At 40.2% G+C, this 19,466-nt stretch overlaps 1 protein-coding gene across 1 annotated transcript in view; it reads left to right on the top strand.

Annotated features, from left to right (window-relative positions):
• Window positions 1–1,560: 1,560 nt before the first annotated feature.
• Adss2 (adenylosuccinate synthase 2) overlaps window positions 1,561–19,466 on the top strand; it is a 29,641-nt gene continuing 11,735 nt past the window's right edge. Inside the window, exons 1-6 of the mRNA XM_032914705.1 lie at window positions 1,561–1,861; window positions 12,513–12,615; window positions 13,295–13,363; window positions 14,534–14,584; window positions 18,356–18,422; window positions 18,820–18,927. Coding sequence (XP_032770596.1) covers window positions 1,679–1,861; window positions 12,513–12,615; window positions 13,295–13,363; window positions 14,534–14,584; window positions 18,356–18,422; window positions 18,820–18,927 — 581 coding nt within the window. The 5' untranslated portion in view covers window positions 1,561–1,678. The remainder of the gene's footprint in view (window positions 1,862–12,512; window positions 12,616–13,294; window positions 13,364–14,533; window positions 14,585–18,355; window positions 18,423–18,819; window positions 18,928–19,466) is intronic.

Genomic DNA, 19,466 nt, shown 5'->3' with positions numbered 1-19,466 from the left:
CCTAGGTCTTACATGTGCCAGTAAGCAAACCCCCCCCACCAGTGAACTACATCCTTTATTATTAGTGTTTTTATCCAAAGTAATTATTTTCTTTACCAGGATTTAATGTCGCAGTTAGTTCGGGTTGCTGGGAAAACATTAGCTAAGGGCTGGAGAAGCAGCTCAGCAGTTAGGAGCACTTGCTGCTCTTTTAGGGCATCTGGACTCCCTTTTTAGCACCTCCTATCTCCGTGGTTCTCAACCTTCCTAATGCTGTGACCCTTTAATACAGTTCCTCCTGTTGTGGTGACCCCAGCCCCCAACTATAAGACTACTTCATTGCTATTTCATTACTGTTATGAACTGTAATGTAAATACCTGACAGATAGACATCTAATATGCAATCCCCGTGAAAGGGTTGACTGACTCCCAAAGGGGTCTCAACCCATCAGCTGTATTTTCAGATGTTTCACAACCACCTGTTGCTCCAGCTTCCAGGGATCTGATGCCCTCTGCTGGTCTTCAGATAGAAAGACAGAAACACAGAGACGAAACAGTATGTGACCTCACACACACAAATAATATAAATAAATAAGTAAATAAATACTAGTTAAACCCACATTAGATAGGCAATGGGAATACCCTGGAATCAGTCACAATTGAAACACTGAGAGCAGTACAGACCGAAGCACATAGGCTTACTGAATACTGAATCTGCAGACTGCCCAAGGCAGGTACCATTTCAACTCTCATGAGAGCAACTTATGCGTTAAGAGTTAGATCATCTTAGTGGTGGAGTATTCGCCTCAAATTACAAGGTTTTGAACTTGATCTCCAGCATTTCAAGAGAGAAAAATATAGGAGCAGAAGAGAGAATCCTTTATAGAAAGAACATATTTTATAAAATATGGTGAGATTTAAGATTGTGGGTATGAAATAACGCAGGTGCATTCGGATATGACGTAGGCAATTGACATATCTGCGCCTCAGATACTGTAAAAATGAGAAGGGTTAGGCTCTCTAGGTTTCATTTTTACTGGTTTCGAGTTTGTACTCTCAGTCCCTTTTCAGTTGTAAAATACATTCGGCTCCACTCCAGTTTCTACGTAATTTTAAATCCCAGTTTGCGTTTTGTAAGGGTATTACATTCCTTAAGAAACCCAAGTGTTTAAACACAGAAAACAAAATTGGCTTTTAGAGACCAAAATTTGCCTACCAGGACACCTTGGCGCTGTGCCTTGGCCGCCTCGCAGAGCATTGCATGCTGGGAATTGTAGTTCCACACACCTTAGGGGCCTCAAGCCCTTCCCCGCCGGAATTTGAAAGCCCAAAGAGGCTGACAGGCGGGGCACGGAGGGGGGGGGGAACTCTCCGTTAGCCCCGCCCCCTGGCCTCGGCTCTCGCGCGTTTCTCCCGGTAGCAGGCGCCAGGCCGGGAGGGGGTGTGGCCTCGGTCCTGGGGTGGCGGCAGTTGAAGCCTTGGGGCTCGCAGGATCCGACCTGCGCCACGTGGTCCCGCCCTGAGCGGGCGGTGGAACGCGGGGCGGGGCCTGGCGGAGGGTGGCGGCCGGCGAGGCGGGGGCGGGGCCGGCCTCTGGCTCCTTCTTCCTCCGCATGTCGCGGGCGGTCCCACAGCAGTTAAGTTGAGGTTCTGTTCTCCTGCCGAGTCTCCTCACGGCTCTTCTTCCCTGCCGGGAGCCATGTCGATCTCTGAGAGCAGCCCGGCGGCTACTTCCCTGCCGAACGGCGACTGCGGCCGCCCCAGGGCGCGGCCTGGAGGGAACCGGGTGACTGTGGTGCTGGGAGCGCAGTGGGGCGACGAGGGCAAAGGGAAGGTGGTGGATCTGCTGGCGCAGGACGCCGACATCGTGTGCCGTTGCCAGGTGAGAGAAGCCGGGCCCTTTCTGGGACGGCCAGCGCGGTGAGGTGTCACCTTGAGGTGCGCCCCTCGGGCTGGGAGCTGCGGGGAACCCCTGCCCTGGAGTCTCGGGTGACGTTCCGGTGGCCCTGGAGGAACCAGGAAGATGCGCGACGTTTGAGCTGCATTTCGGGGTCTGGGGACTGGGCTAGCGGTGCGCCGCCGGCGGAGAGGAGGGAGCTTCCGCCAGAGGCCTGCTCCGGACTCGGGTTAGACCCGGCGAGGCCCACCCACTGGAGCGGACTAGGAAGGGTCCTTTTCCCCAATTTCCCTGAATCGAGACTCAGCACTGCATCACCTGCAGACTTAGGCACACAGAACGTCGGCTCCATCGGTCCACTTTGTGGCTATCAGAATCCGCTGCGGGGCGATGCGACTGTTTAGGGTCCCCCTGCGTTTTCGTTTGTTTTTGTCTTTAACTCCGTATTTCCTAAATTACTATTTAGGGGAGATCTGTTTTTATTACTCATCGGTCCTTAAGGAATCCCCACTAAGTTGAAAAGTGAGTGTGAGGCAAGTAGATACGGAGATTTCAAGTCGGATATGTAGAAATATTTTACAATGCTTCGGTAACATAAAAAGTTGACTTTCAGGAAATCGAATGTTTCCTACCCGGAGACACGTGGGTTTTAGTGTTAGGTTTTTTTCCCCTATTAGTCATTTGCTTTGAAGCAGCCTAGACTAGGCCTTTGTAAAGGCTCTCAGAAAACTAGCTCCCGGTTTCAGAATTCAAAATAGATGAGCAGTTCCCACATTCAAAACAAGGGCAGAGTTAGTTGAACGTTAACGGCATATTTAGGTTGTAAGAATTTTTTAACCCCTGAAGGTACATGGTTCTGTGTGTGGATGCCTTGTGGTCTAGGCTAGTCTTGGGAAGCTTTCTACCTAAAATTGAATCCTATGAAGAAACCTGTCTATAAAAAGCCAGATGCTTTGACTTGGGTCATCTTCCTTTTCATTCTGTGCAGACACCCACCCTGAGCTAGCTATCGCTCCAACTACCGCTTTACCACCAGTCTTCCGTTCACATGGTTCTTTCTCTTCCTGCTGCTTGCCTGGCACCATGCATATTTAATGGTGCTTTCACAGGTGTTGGCATGGAATCTCACTCACTTTGCCATTGCCCAGAAAGTGCTCCAAAGCCCAGCCTCTCCTTACACTTCTAAAATGAGATCCAGCTGGGTTGAAGACTTAGCAAAGCACCTAAACTCTGACTGGGCTGGAGGATGGATGGGCTTGAGGCCTGCTTGCCTTTTTACTTGGAAATGTGCACAGGCCCAGCTGCAATGTAGAGTGTATGGTTGTAGTCACTGTGGCTTTCCATATAGTAGACCTTTAAAAAGTTAGAGTCAGTTTGTAGACTGAAGGTGTTATTATGTTACCAAGAAAGTGTTCTTGAGGGAGGTCATGTATCAGTCTGATCTGATGCCTTTGGAATGTCCAGGGGAGAAATGCTTGGGGAGGAGGCTAGCAGAGAAATAAATGATCTTCAGACTTTAAACTCTTACAAACACCTTACTATTTATATAACCCTTACATTTTTTTCTTGTATGCTTTTGGATTTTTACTAACCTCATTAACTGTAAGGTAAATAGACTTAAGATTTTTTGTTTGTTTGTTTGTTTGGTTTGGTTTGGTTTGGTTTTTTTGAGACAGGTTTCTCCATATAGCCCTGCCCGTCCTGGAACTTATTCTGTCAACCAAATGGTCTCGAATTCAGAGGTCTGCCTGTGTCTGCCTCCCAATTTCCTTATGGCACCATTGACCCTGTAACATTTCTCTTTGGTGATGAATCATCTTTGCAACTAACTTTGACCAGCATTAGTAAGCCAATATCTACTTAATGAAGTTCCCTTAGGTTACAATACTGAAGATAGTGGGATGTATAGAGTAGAGAAAGCCAGTGGTGGGAAAGACATTCTGTGCTTGGATTGATTTTTGATCTTATTTCATAGTGGGGTTTTAGCTATAAAGAAAAAAATGTCACTTATAGGAAAATGGGGAGAACATTATGGTAAGTAAGTCAGACTTAGAAAGACAAATATAGCATGTTTCCTTATCCAAAAGGAAAATGAAAAGACAAAGAACTCTCTGGGAAGAGGAAGGAGATTGGGACTAAGAGCAATGAATATGATCAAAGTACATGACCCATCTGTGTGAAAGTGTCATAACAAGTCCACCGCTTTGCACAGTCACTGTACTGGTTAAGTATATATTCAAACAAGTTTATATTAATAAAATGCATCTTGTGTTAGGGTTTACATGTCATTTCTCCAGAGTGTATACATATTCCATATTTCAAGTAGAATCACAAAATGAGTCTGTTACTTGTGAATCATAGCTTGTACTATTTTTAAAGGGGCATTTCCTCTGTTATACATTTTAATAAATAAGATTCCTTTTGGGGAAGAAATAGGTGCTCAACTAATGGCATTTTCACTGTTGGAGCACTGAGGGCCTGTCTCCTGCCTCACAGTCATAGACAGTTGTTTATAAATGTGTAAGTAACTAGGTATGTAGGAGTTGAGTTAGAATGGCTATTACTGCTGTGTTGTCTTTGGTTTTAGATCAATATAGACTTTTTTTTTTTTTTTTTTAAATGGGAAGGAGAAGGAGAAGGAGAGGAGCAGCCACAGACAGATGATTCATCCAGGAAACACCTATTTTGTATCTACAGGACAACACTTAGCTCTGCAGTGGAAACACAGAAAGGGTGAGCCAGTGCCTACAAGAAACTCAGAGTCTGGGAAGCCACTGCCATGTTAATGGATTCGTTGCCTGGGGCAGGGTTGTGGAACTCAGTAGTGTGTGGAGGGAGGATAGCACAGAAGTAGCTCGTTAGAAACCTATTACTGTTCCCACTCCCCCAATAGATGACTATATTTTGTTCCTTTAGTTTGTTGAGTAGAAACTACAGGGATGATCAGACTGTACTAGTTGGTGCCAGCCTTATTTAGTTATTCTTAGAGAAAGCAAGGGTGTTGGTCTTGGTTACCGTGGCAAACATGGTGTGCCGTGATCAGGTAAAACTAGGTACTGGAATTTGATACTTAGGGTCCAGAACTTAACTACTCTCCTGTCCTTCAAGGCTGTGACAAGTGCTGCTTTCACAGTGAGTAGTTTCATAATGGAAATTTAAGGTGAGAAACAAACCCAGAGACTGGCATCATTTCCACATCTGTGTGTTTGAAACTGAAAGCAGCCATAACAGTGAAAGGCCAAGTGGGTGTTTTTAATCTTCCAACGCTGAACACTGGACATCATTCCTGAAAAGTAATGCAGACGCCTTTATGTATTTTCCTATGTAGTGTGTCTGGTTATGTTGAATAGTTCAATCAGTGTACTAGTAGTAACTTAAAATAGTCAACTTTGGAGTTACAAGCTAATTGAAACTAGTGCTTAAACGGTGCTTATTGTTATGGGTTGACAGGGGCATTAGATCTGGTGAAATAGTTCTCTGGAAAAGTGAGGATTCAGTATCAAGAAAATGTCACTGACAGTAAGCATTAACTCTAACTACCAGGTTCTTTCCCCCAGCCCCCTTTTGGTTTTTTGGGACTGGGTTTCTGTGTATATTTGGCGGTCCTGGAACTCGCTCTGTAGGCCAGACTGTAGATCAGTCTATTGAGAAATAGCATCCATTTTGGGTTTCTGGAATAGTTGGGGTCTAAGACATTGTGACTTTTGCTCTAATCTGTAGTGGGAACCCCACTGTTTCATTAATTTTGAGCTCTGTTGCTTATAGCAGTGTTCATGTATTCAATAAGACACTATTTAAATTTAGTCCTAATATGTCTGAGAAGTGCCTCTGGATTTGTGTCTGAAATTGTTAGTTCTTGACACTTGAGCTTTTGCTGCTGTAAAAGAAGATACCATTGTTTTGTGTTCTTAACACTGCCAAGGGGTTGCCTTCATCTCTGTCACAGCAGGAACTCACTTACATGTTTAAAAAGAGGGGAGTAAGTTGAAGGGACAGAAAGGCCTATTGGCAAACTTAAGAATGGACTCATTTTTGCAGACTGATTTCATTTCCTTTCAGCTCCCTCTGCCCCACACTTTAAAACTTCTCCAGGACCTTTACGACTTCAAAATTAGAAACTTGACATATCAACAGTATTTGATCTGAACTTGTACTGTTGAACTTGAACTTGAATTGGGCTTGGTGGGCTTTGGTTTTGAGGAGCACAGAAAAAAAAAATATCCAAAGCATTTGTTTTCTGATTTCTTTAAGATTCAGTTAGCAAAGTCTGAGAACAATTACAAGATGACTAAGAATTATTATTGCATGCCTGTATCCTACAGTGCCATTCATTGAAGTATTGTTCTGGGCATCATAGAAAAGTTATTGAAATTCAGCATTTAATCTCATATTTTATCACTAGAGCAAGAAGTGAACTCCAAGAGCACAGAAGTAAAGGACTTGCTTCTGAATAGTATGCATTCTTCGTAATAGAAAATGGAAAGAAACTGAAACAAACAAAGTAAGGATTTGTCTGGTGGTCGAGGCTGCTTCTGGGATCTATCTCAGCAGCATCCATAGGTTCTAGCCTCTAAATCTTGTTTTTCTGAGTCTGATTGGCTCAGATTGGATTACTGTGCTTGTCTGGATCAATCACTGTGGTCAGCGACATGTTTATTGTGATTTGTAAAGTAATGGAAAAGAGGTGTGGCTGAACCTACTCTTAAAAGCTGACTTGGAGATAATTTCATATGGGGATACAAGATAGAAGAAAGCATCTAGGAAATTTGGGGTTGTTCTTGTTCATAAAATATTCTTTTCTGGAACAAATAATCTTTGGAACCAAATTATTTTCTTATTATTTCAATTCTAGAGATAAACAGACAGTGGAGATTAACTATAATGAAACTCCTGGTTTCTTTGGAAAGTCAATCAGTTACGTGGAATGAGGTTTTGTTGGGACACATAGGTCAATAGAATGTTCTCCTGCAGTAGACACGTTTGCTGGATGTTTTGTGCTAAAGCAGACAAGTGAGAGGACATGTGGTGTTCAGAAGTGATATAAATACGGGAGCCGGAGCATTGACTCGATTTGCTCAGCCTTGTTATTCTTCTTTGATGATGGCTTGCGTATATTGGTTCTCCTTACATTGCGTTGTTGAGCTTTACTTGTGGTGATGCCATAGAGAGAAATTTGCTAAAACCTTCTCATGAGGTTCCTGCAGCTCACAGTTTCTTTTCTGGATTCAGCTGCAGTTGCTGATTCATGTGTGGTATCTTCCGTGTGGACTGAACAGAGAACACAAAGATTGGAATCACCCCAAAGAACTATTTCTAAACAGGTCCACTTCCCTTGTATGCTAATAACTTCCCCCCCACCCCCAACTGCCTCTGGCGGGTGGTAGCCTAGCGGGGAGGTTGAAACCTTATTAAAGTAGGTTGAGAAAACTTTATGCCTACAATATAGTGTTTTAAAGGCCAGAAAGGATTCATTATAAACCTTGCTTTTTGTTCTAAGTGAGATTTTGTTGTTGTTGTTTTTTTGGGTTTGTTTGTTTTGTTATAATGTTATTCCAAAGCTCTGTGATGTAATACCCAAGTTATTGAGAAGCGTAATGTAAATTCTTGTTTTTTTAGTTTTTTGTTTTTGGTTTTTGTTGAATCACAACTTCACTCTGTGGTTGAAGTTTGCCTGGAATTTAACTATTCTTTTATCTCAGTCTCCTGAATTCTGGGATTGCAGGCTTTTGTCATAATGCTTGACTAATATTTTATTTTATTCTTTTTCTACTTGTTTAGTTTAAGGATATAAGTGTTTTGTCTGCTTATATGACTGTGTACCACCTGTTTGGTGCCTATGAAGGTTAGAAGAAGGTCAGAAAAAGGCACTGGATTCCTTACAACTGGAGTTCTATATGGTTGTGAGCTGCCATGTGGGTACTAAGTATGGAGCTGAAGTCCTCTGCAGGAATAAGTGCTCTCAACCTCTGACCCGTCTCTCCGTATGCCTTAGTCCTGTTTTTCGTTGCTGCTGTAAACACCATGACTGCTAAGCCAGCTTGCAAGAGAAAGCATGTGGTTTGGCTCATGGTTTCAGAGTCCATTACTTTTCAACTTAGCCTCAGGCAAAATCTTAGGACAAGGGCAACAGCAGCCTCGTTCTTTGCCAAAATCTCACAGAAATGCTCTCTAACCCAGCTGCTATGAGTATTTGCCTCTAGAACCTCTTGAGCTGGGCCTCCATACACAGTCTGTAGAGCTCTCGGCAGTATTCTCTTCCAGGATCCTACAAGGATGTCCCATTAAACTCTGCTCATCCCGTTCAACTGTTTGCCTAGTCCAAAGTCTCAAAATCGCCTACATTCTTTCTTTTTTTTTTTTTTTTTTTTTTTTTATTTTTTTTTTTCCCCCCCCCCCCCCCCCCCCCCCGCCTCGTATACTTTGTTATAAACCTGCACATGGTCAGGCCTATCTCAATAGTCTATCTCCCTGGAACCAGCTCCTGTCTTTATTACTTTTTTTTTTTTTAAAGATTTATTTATTTTTTATAGACGAGTACACTGTAGCTGTCTTCAGACACACCAGAAGAGGGCATCAGACCCCATTACAGATGGTTGTGAGCCACCATGTGGTTGCTGGGATTTGAACTCAGGACCTCGGAAGAGCAGTCAGTGCTCTTAACCGCTGAGCCATCTCTCCAGCCCCTTTATTACTTTTCTATTGCCATGACCACACCATGACCAAAGCAACTTAAAAAGGAAAATTGTTTAATTTGTTTGTCTTATGGTTTCAGAGGGTTAGTGTCCATGATGGCAAAGTGAAGGACCAGCTGAGAACTCAAGTGATCCTCAACCACGAGGCAGAAAGAGTATCATGGGGAATCACTAGTCTTTTTTCCGCCCCAGTGACAGATTTCCTTCAACAAGGCCACACCTCCTAATCCTTCCCAAACAGGTCCACTAACCAAATATTCAAATGTATGAGTCCATGGGAGTCATTCTCATTCAAACCACCATACCAGCCTCTAGTTACTTAATCTTAATGTAAAAGTTGAAGTCAAAGAAAACTGGTAACAAGTACCCATTAGGGGATATCCACAGAAGGTGTTTTGTGGTGAAAGGCTCCAATTTTCATTTATGTATTTATTGCTTGTTTTTGTGCAGTTAACTTGCATTTATTCTTGTTATTTTATACTATAAAAGCATCATGTAAGGCATTCAAATTTAGGATTTCCCAAAAAACTTTCCACATAACATACACTAAGGTGTTTTGGGGATAATACATTTTTGGGGGGCTTTTTTGGGAAGGAGTTTATGTTTCAGACAAGAATGGGTATGCTCAGGCTGGTATGGCCATAGACAAGTTTGTGTATTTCAGATTAAATCTAGGTTAAAAGTGATTTAATCTGAGGCTCATATGGGTGTGTAGCCATGGAGTTGTGTTAGAAGTGGGTCCATCTCCTCTGATAGTTTGTAGGTGGGAAGTTGAGGTTATAGGCAGTAGTATTCCCATTTAGAACCTCTTTGTTTTGCTATCTGCTAATGTATGTGTCCTCTCCTTGGCTCAGTATCTGTGTTTGAGGACAGCTGTCTGAGCTCTCGAGATAATTTTGCATCTTACAATCTATAAATTTTAGGTTAGCATCCAAACAGGCAGTTCAAATCTATGTATTTTGTGAACATGACCATGTACTACAACTTATTTTACAGGTGACCTCATTAAGAAACCTCATATATCTCTGTAGTACTCCCAATCTCATCTCACTGTTTGAAGATTAACTTTTCCTATCTTATCTCTCAATAAGGGAATTCAAGAGTATTTCTGATATTTTCACTATATTCCTGCATTCAGCTAAACTTGGACTGGTTATTTAAAAATGGACATTAGTATTTCAGTGAGCAAATTTTGCAGCAAATGGAATTTCTAGTCTTTTATGATTGAACTTTTCCAGCCCAAACTATTTATTAACTTGGATGAACTTAGGGAGGAAGCCAATTTATCTCCCTGGAATTATTAATCATAACCGTCTGCCTTTAAAAAAACATCCGTGCCAGTTTTCATCTCTTAAGCATGGCTGTTGTTGTCACTGTCACCTGTCATGGTAAATAGCAGCTGAGAGAAAAGGCATTTGTGACATAAGGTGAGCGCTCTTAGGTAGTACGTAAAATAAAGCAGCCTTTGCACCATTGGTGGACTGTGTGGGTACATTAGGGATAGGGCTTCCTACAGCCCAGGCTGGCCTCACTCACTGTAGCTGAGGAGGACTGGAATTCGTGGTCTTCTCGCCTCTACCTCCCAATAGCTGAGATTGCAGGGGTGCACTACCAACATAGGAATTTTTTTTACATATGTAAACATTTATTCTCCCAAACTGGAAAGGACTTGCACCCACTCATTGTACATTTGCAAAATCACACAGAACTTGAAGATAAGGCTCTTTGTTTGTAAGTGCAATGGATCTTTGATGTCTAGGAATCTGCTGTAAACAGTGAAAACAAAGTTAAACCAGGCACGTTTTCAGGCCTCAGCAAATGCGTTTCCTTAGGCAACAAAGCATCTGAAGAGGAGACTGCAGATGAGTGACAGTTAGTTATTGCAGGGACACTTAAAGTAGAAGGATGGTCCTGCCTACGGTAGTTCCTATCTCCTTTTAATCTAAGTGGTTGGATTAAGATGTGTTGAGAACATAATTTAATTTACCCCTAATGGCTGGATTTTTAAAATTGAATATGCTGCATCCACGATGTTGGTGGCCTAAAGTGTTTCCGATTTCAGGGTTTTTATTTGTGTATGAGATGGAAGCTTCATGGTGTGGAAGTTTCCACCAATGGTATCCTGTCAGCACAGAGTTTCAGCTTGGAGGCTTTTGGGATTAGTAATAAATATTGAACATAGTAAATAGCTGATGGCCAATCTCAAAGTTACCAATACATTGAACATGTAAATAATTATTACATTTAATAATAACTTAGAATTAAGCAATTTTAGTAATGACAAGTTAGCATTTTCCTGGGGACCTAGAAATTTAACGTGCTTCATATTTTAAGAGATTTTTCTAGAAAATTTGAGATATGTTATTTTGAAGCATAAGACATGATTTTTAAAAAGGCTGATTGGTCTTATAAAGACAGAAAACTGGAAACAACTCATGCATTTCATTATGGGACTAGTTTAATTATTGTGTAAACAGATATAAAAGAATGAAATGGTTTTATTTGCAATGTATGGAAGGGTCATTAACATTAAATAAACAGGTCTAATTGTCTGAATGAAAGGACAGCATAGTTTGCGTGTGCAGTTGTCTTATATATGTGAGGAGAATGAGAGTTGACAACTTGGAAAGAGGAGCCGAGTGGGGAGGAGAAGGTGAGGGAATGAATGTTATCAAATGCATGGTGCATGATGCGCTGGAGACCCAGTGCTGCTCAGTGAGAGCAACACTGAACACTCAAGGAGTGAACTGTGGCTGTGGCCTCCAGGGGAGGCTCTGAGGTTGAGTCCTCACATTGTGACAAAACAGCAACGAAGACAGAAGACAGAAAGTAAATATGTATTTTTATGCAAAACGTGCCTTCAGAAGGATACTAAAAACTTGTAACTGGTGCCAAGTGGTAAATATATGAGAATGACTTGACAGTTGTGCTGTGTGTGTGTGTGTGTGTGTGTGTGTGTGTGTGTATGTGTGTGTGTTGAAATGCTGTACAATAGTGCTATTATCTATTGTATTCTCCTTTGCTGTTTACTCTTCCAAATTTGTTGTACAATCAAATCAGTAGCTTTGTGTTTCCTTCCTTGTTTTTTATTTTATTGGTGTTTTTTTTTTTTTTTTTCCCCCGGAGCTGGGGACCGAACCCAGGGCCTTGCGCTTCCTAGGTAAGCGCTCTACCACTGAGCTAAATCCCCAGCCCCTTGTTTTTTATTTTAAATGCTGGAGAAATTATGTGAATTTGATATTGCCTTAATATCTGATTTTTTGAAATTTAATATTTGACATATTACTGTTGATGGACCATATAGGCATGCCTTTTGACTGCAATTCTAAGCATTGAGGATTTCTTGGTCTAATGTCTTTTAGGAAGAAAAGGTAGGCATCTGTCACTAGCTAAATGCTTAAGATTGATTTGTAAACTAGAGTCTTATTAGGATAGCCAATCCAGGGAGCTACTTGGGGACACATCCTTGTTTAAATCTATGCAAGCATAACAATTCCAGATCCAGCCTTGCTTGACATATCAAAGAGCAATGGGGGTAACCTGAGTATGTTTAGAATAACTGTCTCTTACTGTAGAGTGTGTGTGTGTGTGTGTGTGTGTGTGTGTGTGTGTGTGTGTAAAGAATCATGATTAGATTGATACATGTCCTATACAGGGCCAAAGTCAGCCTAAAAAACTAAATTAGTTGTGCCTTTCCTACCCCTTCTCTCTTAAAAATAAATGTGACTTCGAGATCACAAATTTCTTGATTCTTTCACAGCAATCCACAAATAGTGTGGAAAGCAAAACACAAACAATTATAGATTTTTTTTTTTTTTTGGTTAAAAACGTTTGAGTTTCCTTGGATTGTGTCTACTTTCAGCAAGAATTAGTAAACTCACTTAGGAAAGTTAAGCTCTTTGCCATATTTATTATGAGGCTCAGTGTCCCTTGCTCTGTTTCAGGGAGGAAATAACGCTGGCCACACAGTTGTCGTAGACTCAGTGGAGTATGACTTTCACCTCTTACCTAGTGGGATAATCAACCCAAATGTCACTGCCTTCATTGGTGAGTACTTAAACCGCACTTCTCGGGGGCAAAACCAACGTCACTTTTCACTGACCAGATTGTTCCTTGATGCCTCACTAACTTTGGCCAGGATACCTTCTAGGACAGATATGTGGAACTGCTTATCAGGCCTTTTGCAGAAGTGGGTCCCAGGATGTTTACCTTGCAGCCACCTGTGGGCATCATAGCTTTCATTCTATAGAGAAGTTCTGGTTATCAATGAGTTTTCCAAAGACTTTCAACTCTGACTCTTGATAAGAAATATTTCACTCTAAACCCTTGCATCTGATAATTTATATTCTGTTGTGTACAAATGCTCATGTCACATTAAATTAATTTTGTGATCACTAGCAGGGTGTGATTCTGAAAGATACTGGTGTAGAAGGTGACCCAGATGTACCCATAGTTTTTTTCAAAACATAATTCATTTGTTACAGAGAATTCCAAGTTGTTTTGAACATAATTTTAGTATTTATATCCCCTATCACTTATATACATATTACAAACTTTGAGTACTTTCTGCGGGAATTCCTTAATAAAATGCAGTGTCCTATTAATGAATGTAACTTGTTCCATTCAAAATAGATAGTTATTATAGATGTCTACATTTTAACATTTACGTGTATGTCTGTATTATAATTACAGGTGTTTAAGGTAGAGGATTGTTTGTTTCTTGTAGGCAATGGAGTGGTAATTCATCTTCCTGGACTGTTTGAAGAAGCAGAGAAAAATGTTCAAAAGGGGAAAGGTATGAACGAATGGGTTTAACTGTAATGTGTTATTCAGTTTCAGTAAGATCTCATGCCGGATAGACTGATGAATATTTGTCCTGTACTTAGAATTTTCAGATTATTATAGAACACATTTTTATATGAGTTTAAATTTCACTCATAGTTACTATATCTAATCAAGGATAGCATTCTTGTAGACCTCTGTGAAGGTACCAAGTCTTTGGAAGTGTTCATTACCTCTACACTTGATCTTAAGGTAGCTAGAGTGACACTGCCCACGACCAGCTCTTGGAGCTTTTGCACATTGCTAGACTTCTTCTGGACTCTACTGCTGCAGCCTTGAAAGGGTTTTTCCCGAAGCAAGGTATCATGCACTGACCTGAAAGAAACGTCCTGAGTCCTGTTGTGGGTGCTCTATAGGGTGGGAGGGATTTATTTACAAGGCAAGTAATCCACAGTTAAGGGGCATTCTTCAGACAGTTTCCCTCAAGATGAGCTCAGCTTTAAAATGCTCTCTATCTGTTTGAGTTGTGTTTGGTTTAAAACAATCCACCCTTAAGTATTCTTGACTAAGACGCTCTGTCTCCCCCACTGTCTCGCTCATTATTTACCCATGTCCTAATCTCTAGTCTCCCCCTAATTAATTGGGTGATGAGACCCAGGTGTGAAAGCTCACAGGCCCTGCTCTTGATCTCTTATGGAGAGATGCATCTCTCTCATCACTGAGATATACTACGTGTAGTCCTCTAAATACTGTGGAAATATTATTTCATTATTTTTTGTCCAGTCATATTTCTTTACAACTCATTTAGGAAGGGTGGCATTACTAAAACCAACTTCCTTTTCTTGAATTTCCCCAATACTATATACCTGATCTCCAAACCTAGTCCAGAAAATATTTTCCTGCTGTTTTCTTTTTTTTGGGGTTCTTAGGAATATTTTATGTGACTGTAACTTGAGACGGGAACTATTTAGAACAAAATATTTGGAGATGAGAGTGTGAATGAACTTGTACATTAAGACCAGTGACAAACTTGATAAGCCCAATGCTTCCTTCCCATGCAGAAGGAGAGATACATACATGATTGCTTTAGTAAGAACACTTGTAGACATTCTGTTCATAAAGAAATTAAGTCTTAAAAATTGTTGCAGAAAATGTTTGATAAAGTCTATCTTTTCTTTCCTAGGTCTAGATGGCTGGGAAAAAAGGCTTATCATATCGGACAGAGCTCATATTGGTATGGAGGCCATTTGTTCTTATTTATAGCTGCCTTTTAGTCACCTGTATCACGAGAAAGCTTTTAGTAATGAATTATTTCTGTGTTGGTTTTTAAGGATTGTAGTTGAAGTTAAATACATAATAAGATCTCGATGCTTTGTTTTGACAAGGACGAGATTGAAACACCTGTTTCTGAAGCCGAGCATAGCTCAGCGGAGGGTAACAGAGCCGTGCTTTGTCGTGGCTTTAGTCGTTCAAGAGAAAACCATAGGAATAGGAAGCACTGGTTTGTATTCGTTGACGTTCCTGTAAGAACGCATTTACCCTTTGGCAAATCTTTAGAATGACTGTCCGTACATGTGATGAATTCAGTCTTCAGAGCAATTGCCTGCACAAGTGATTACCTCTCTTCATTCACTATGAATTAGAACTAGATTCTAAAATTAATTTCAGCTGTCCCCAGTGAGTTTGGTGTCTTCTTTTTGGTTATCGTTCCTGAACCAATAGGATTAATCAGCAGTGACATGTTTGCAAGATGATAACCTAAAAAGAGTAGTAGGGGATTCAATAGAGAGCTTTGGTATGGACCTGAAGCTATTAAAAGGTTTCTATTGTGATACAGTAGCTGCTGAATTTTTAGCATTATTTTTTCTCTTTCTCCCTCCCCCTCATCATATTTACTTCCTTACTTATTTATATTTATTTCTTTTGTTTGTGTGTTTGTTTCAAGACAGGTTTTTATTTGTATGTAGCCTTGGCTGTCCTAGAACTCACTCTGTAGACCAGGCTGGAACTCAGAGATCCACCTGCCTCTGCGTCCTGAGTGTGGGGATTAAAGGCACATGCTACTACCATCTAGGTCATTGTTCTCTTTTTAAAAGGTTTCAACCAAAGTGGAAGTCAAGTAACAGTGTGGCTAGGTAACAGCTTCAGGTTTGAGCCTTATATGTCACTTCTGTAATGCAGTAAAATAATGGCACTATAACTCAGCCAATAAGCGTGCTTGCCTTGTAATGTGACCCGAGCTGCTTGACATGTGCAGATACATGCACAGTGCACAAAAAATTATAAAGTAAAAATAACGTTTTGAAGAAAACTATTGAATTTACATTGCTTTTTATATGAAAAATGTCTTTCCCATTATATTGTTATGAAGCCCCAGTGGAGATGAGGCACAAGGTAGCAGGCAAAGGTGTTAGCTGTGGGCTGTACTGAGTGCAGTGTTTTATTAAGTGTGTTGATAAAGCTTATGCCGAGGGCTGGGAATGTAACAAAGTGGTAGAAAATCCTGAGTACTTACCAGTCTAAAGTAAAACTCAAATTTATTTATAACAACACCTTTACTTGGGTACTAATGAAACTGCTAAGAATATATAGTAATCTTTCCGTTTAAAAATTAGACTAATTCTCAGGGCTTTTTTGGGGGGGGGGGTCTTTCAGTGACTAGAACTGTAGAAAACAAGCAATATTCAAAACAACTTCAGAGAGAGTAGTCAAAAATAATTAGAAGGCATTTAAGTTCTACATATGAAAGTCATTGTTCTGATTATACTAATAGCTTCCTGGGGCCTAGGAAGGCAGTACCTTTGTGTCAGAGTTCCAAATTAAGTTTTGAAAATACAGCTCAACTGCTTTCTGTCAACTCTTTATTTGTAGTTTTTCTAGTTGCATTTTTAACTTGTCTGATCACGGAAAATAAGTATTTAAATGCAAATGCTCTTTCATTCAGAAGAAAGTATATGGCATATTCTAGTCCCTTAGTCATAACTGACTTGCAAAGTTAATGTTTAATGAAGCAATTCCTAATGGATAATCCTGGCTTCTGAAATATTTTAGAAAGGCTGTTGTCTAGGCAACAGGATAGGAATATGATAATAAACTAATCATACGATAGCAGTTTGCAGTATAACATGATAGACTGAAATTCACAAAAACATAAAATACTCAACCAGTACAGACTTTAAAATATATAGTTTCCAAGTCCCTGGAAAAATGGCTTCAATGATTTTTCTGAGTTATTATCTCTTCCCTTTGATCAAAAGTGACCACAGCTCTTACTTCTCTTATAGATTAATTGTGACATTTGAAAATTTATTTAAAATTGTAGTTTATACTGTGTTTTACATCTGGCTTCCACTGAACAGTCTACCTATAATTATTACAATTCTATTGCTATTGCTTCTTGAAGCAAATTTTCTGTTTTAAAGATTTATTACCTCAAATTTCATTATGAATATACCAAAAATTTTATCCCCTTGACATTTGTTGAAAATTAAGTTTTTCCAGTATTGGTCTATTAAAAATATTTCGGTGACATTCTTGTAGCTATCACTTAATATGTAATATTTCAGGATAATTTTAAGGATTCTCTTTTACCCACTTATGTGGTACTGAGCCATGTATTAATGTACACACTGCAAACTCAGCGTCTGTAATGTAATTGAAATATAAAACCCTCAAAACTCTCACCAGGCTTGCCAGAGAAAACTGATAATTATACAAACCAAACTGTAACTTTTCCTTGCCAAGCAGGCTATAGGTGGGCTGCTCTCCTGTTTTGTATAGTGTCTGGAAAAGCAGGAGATAGAGGAACAACAGTTCCTGCCTAGCTTGGAGTCTAAGGCTCTGAGAGGGCAGTTTCAGTCCAGGTTTTATCAGTTTTCTAGTTCCTATATCTAATGGGTATCTTCTCATGTTTTTAAGTTGTTATTTTACAAATGTTTCCCCTAACTCTAAAAACTCAGCTATTCTGCTTAACATTTGCATATTTCAGTATATTTATTTTGAAATAACATAATTGGTAGAAAGAAATAGTGGCACAATATGCAAAAATCATTGAATTGTATACCTGAAACTGGTGAGTTTTATGGTTAATTATAAAGTTAAGTAGATAAACTTTCGTTAGAAGTTCAGAAACCAAAAGCCCAGACCTGGCAGTCTGTAAGCTGCTTATGTAGTTAGTAAATATTTGAGCACTTAATGCTACAGAAATTAACTAGCAAACTGTCATTGTCCCAGGACTCAGAGTGCGTGGGAGGGAGTGTCTGTGTATGTACACACAGAAAGAGGCTCACTGCACAGCGAGCCTCCAGCTGTAGTCAGGGACTGCTGGGATGAGCAGGACGGCACTTGCCATATAAGACTTTTTTCCCGAAGAGTAGAAGAAAGCCATTAAGTTTCAAAGACAAGGGTGTGATGACTTGTTTGTGTCTTGGCAAGAAAGTTTTGGATGTACTAGAGGAGTGGAAGAGTGGAAAGAGGCACACAGACTAGAGTATGGTTTTAGAGAAAGGTAATGTGGAGTTGGGGCCTATGGAGGAAGAAAGGAGAGGCATGGAGGTGAGCCCAAGCACCTTGGGTCTAGAACTTAAAGATGTAGAGGAAGAAAGGGGGAAGTATCTTTAGAGATTGAACTTTATTGTTAGAGATTGAACTTTATTGTTAGAGATTGAACTTTATTGAGGTTTTTTTTTAGGGTAAGATATTCTAAAATTGGCCTTTTGTCTTTTTCTTCTTTTTTTACTTTCTTCAAATGTATAATCCAGGCTGGCCTGGGACTCAACACATAGCCCAGGCTGACCTCAAACTTGTTGTGATCCCAATACTACTGCCTATTTACTTCTGAAATTATAAGTGTGAGCTGCTGTTACTACTTTTAGAAACGTATCTCACTGTTACTTTAAGCAAGGTTGGGAGGCTCTGTAGTCTAAGTAGTTTGGAGTGAAATATTTCTACCTTGCATGTTATCTTTGTTTTAGTAACTACTGTGGTTTGTTTGATTTCTCCTCAGTGTTTGACTTTCATCAAGCAGCTGATGGTATCCAGGAACAGCAGAGACAAGAGCAAGCAGGAAAAAAGTATGACATACATATTTCATTTTTATATAGTTTGAGGACATCTTCATACATCCTTATGTATAAATTCTGAGCCAAGAATAAACAAAACAAAATCCCAGATAGATAAGAATCTTTCCCTAGGTTTCAAAGAAGGGCAGTTAGATCGTGCTAATAGGCTCATAGGATATTGCACAAATAGAAAATAATCAGATGTAACTTCCTTCTTTGAAAAGATCTGTCCGGGGGTTGGGGATTTGGCTCAGTGGTAGAGCGCTTGCCTAGGAAGCGCAAGGTCCTGGGTTCAAACCCCAGCCCCGAAAAAAAAAAAAAAAAAAAAAAAAAAAAAAAAAAGATCTGTCCAACAACAAGACTTCCATCTTCCTGTGTAACTTAAAGCTGTTTTGGTTTGTTTTTTAAGTTTGGGTACCACAAAAAAGGGTATCGGCCCTGTATATTCCTCTAAAGCTGCTCGGAGTGGACTTCGGATGTGTGATCTTGTTTCTGACTTCGATGGCTTCTCTGAGAGGTAAAAGACTTGTTTTTTCACTATTAAATCAAAACTAAACAAAAAAACAAAGAAACCCAGATTTTTAAGACCCAGAGTACAAAATAATTGGAGCATTAGTATTTACATTTACTTCATAAAAATAACCTGATGACTGTGAAGAATGGTATCCTAAGAGAACAGAGACAGCCGTACTGTCTTTGAGGACTGATATGTGAACTGGTTTCTGTGAAAGGAAATGTTCCCAATGTGGCATTCTGATGTGCTAACCATGTCCTAGGTAGGATCTGGTTTTGGTATTTCAGGTTCAGGGACCCATTATGTCTTCCCATCCAGAAATAACTAGCCTTCCAGGTCCTGGTAAATTTTTTGGATACATCTTTAAAAGTAGAAATGCTATACTGACATATCCTTTATAAAATTATTTTCATGGAAAATGTAGTTATACACTTGCACTGGCAGGCCATGGCACTGAAAAGTCCGAGAGATAATTGCTGCTGTCTGAGTGTCATGCAGACTGCCCCCTTTGACTTCTTCACATAGTAGAATTGTATTGTAAT

Source organism: Rattus rattus, chromosome 10 (genome assembly GCF_011064425.1).
Source record: "Rattus rattus isolate New Zealand chromosome 10, Rrattus_CSIRO_v1, whole genome shotgun sequence".
Lineage (NCBI taxonomy): Eukaryota > Metazoa > Chordata > Mammalia > Rodentia > Muridae > Rattus > Rattus rattus.
The sequence above is the reverse complement of the archived record's forward strand: the minus strand, read 5'-3'. Positions and strand labels throughout refer to the sequence as shown.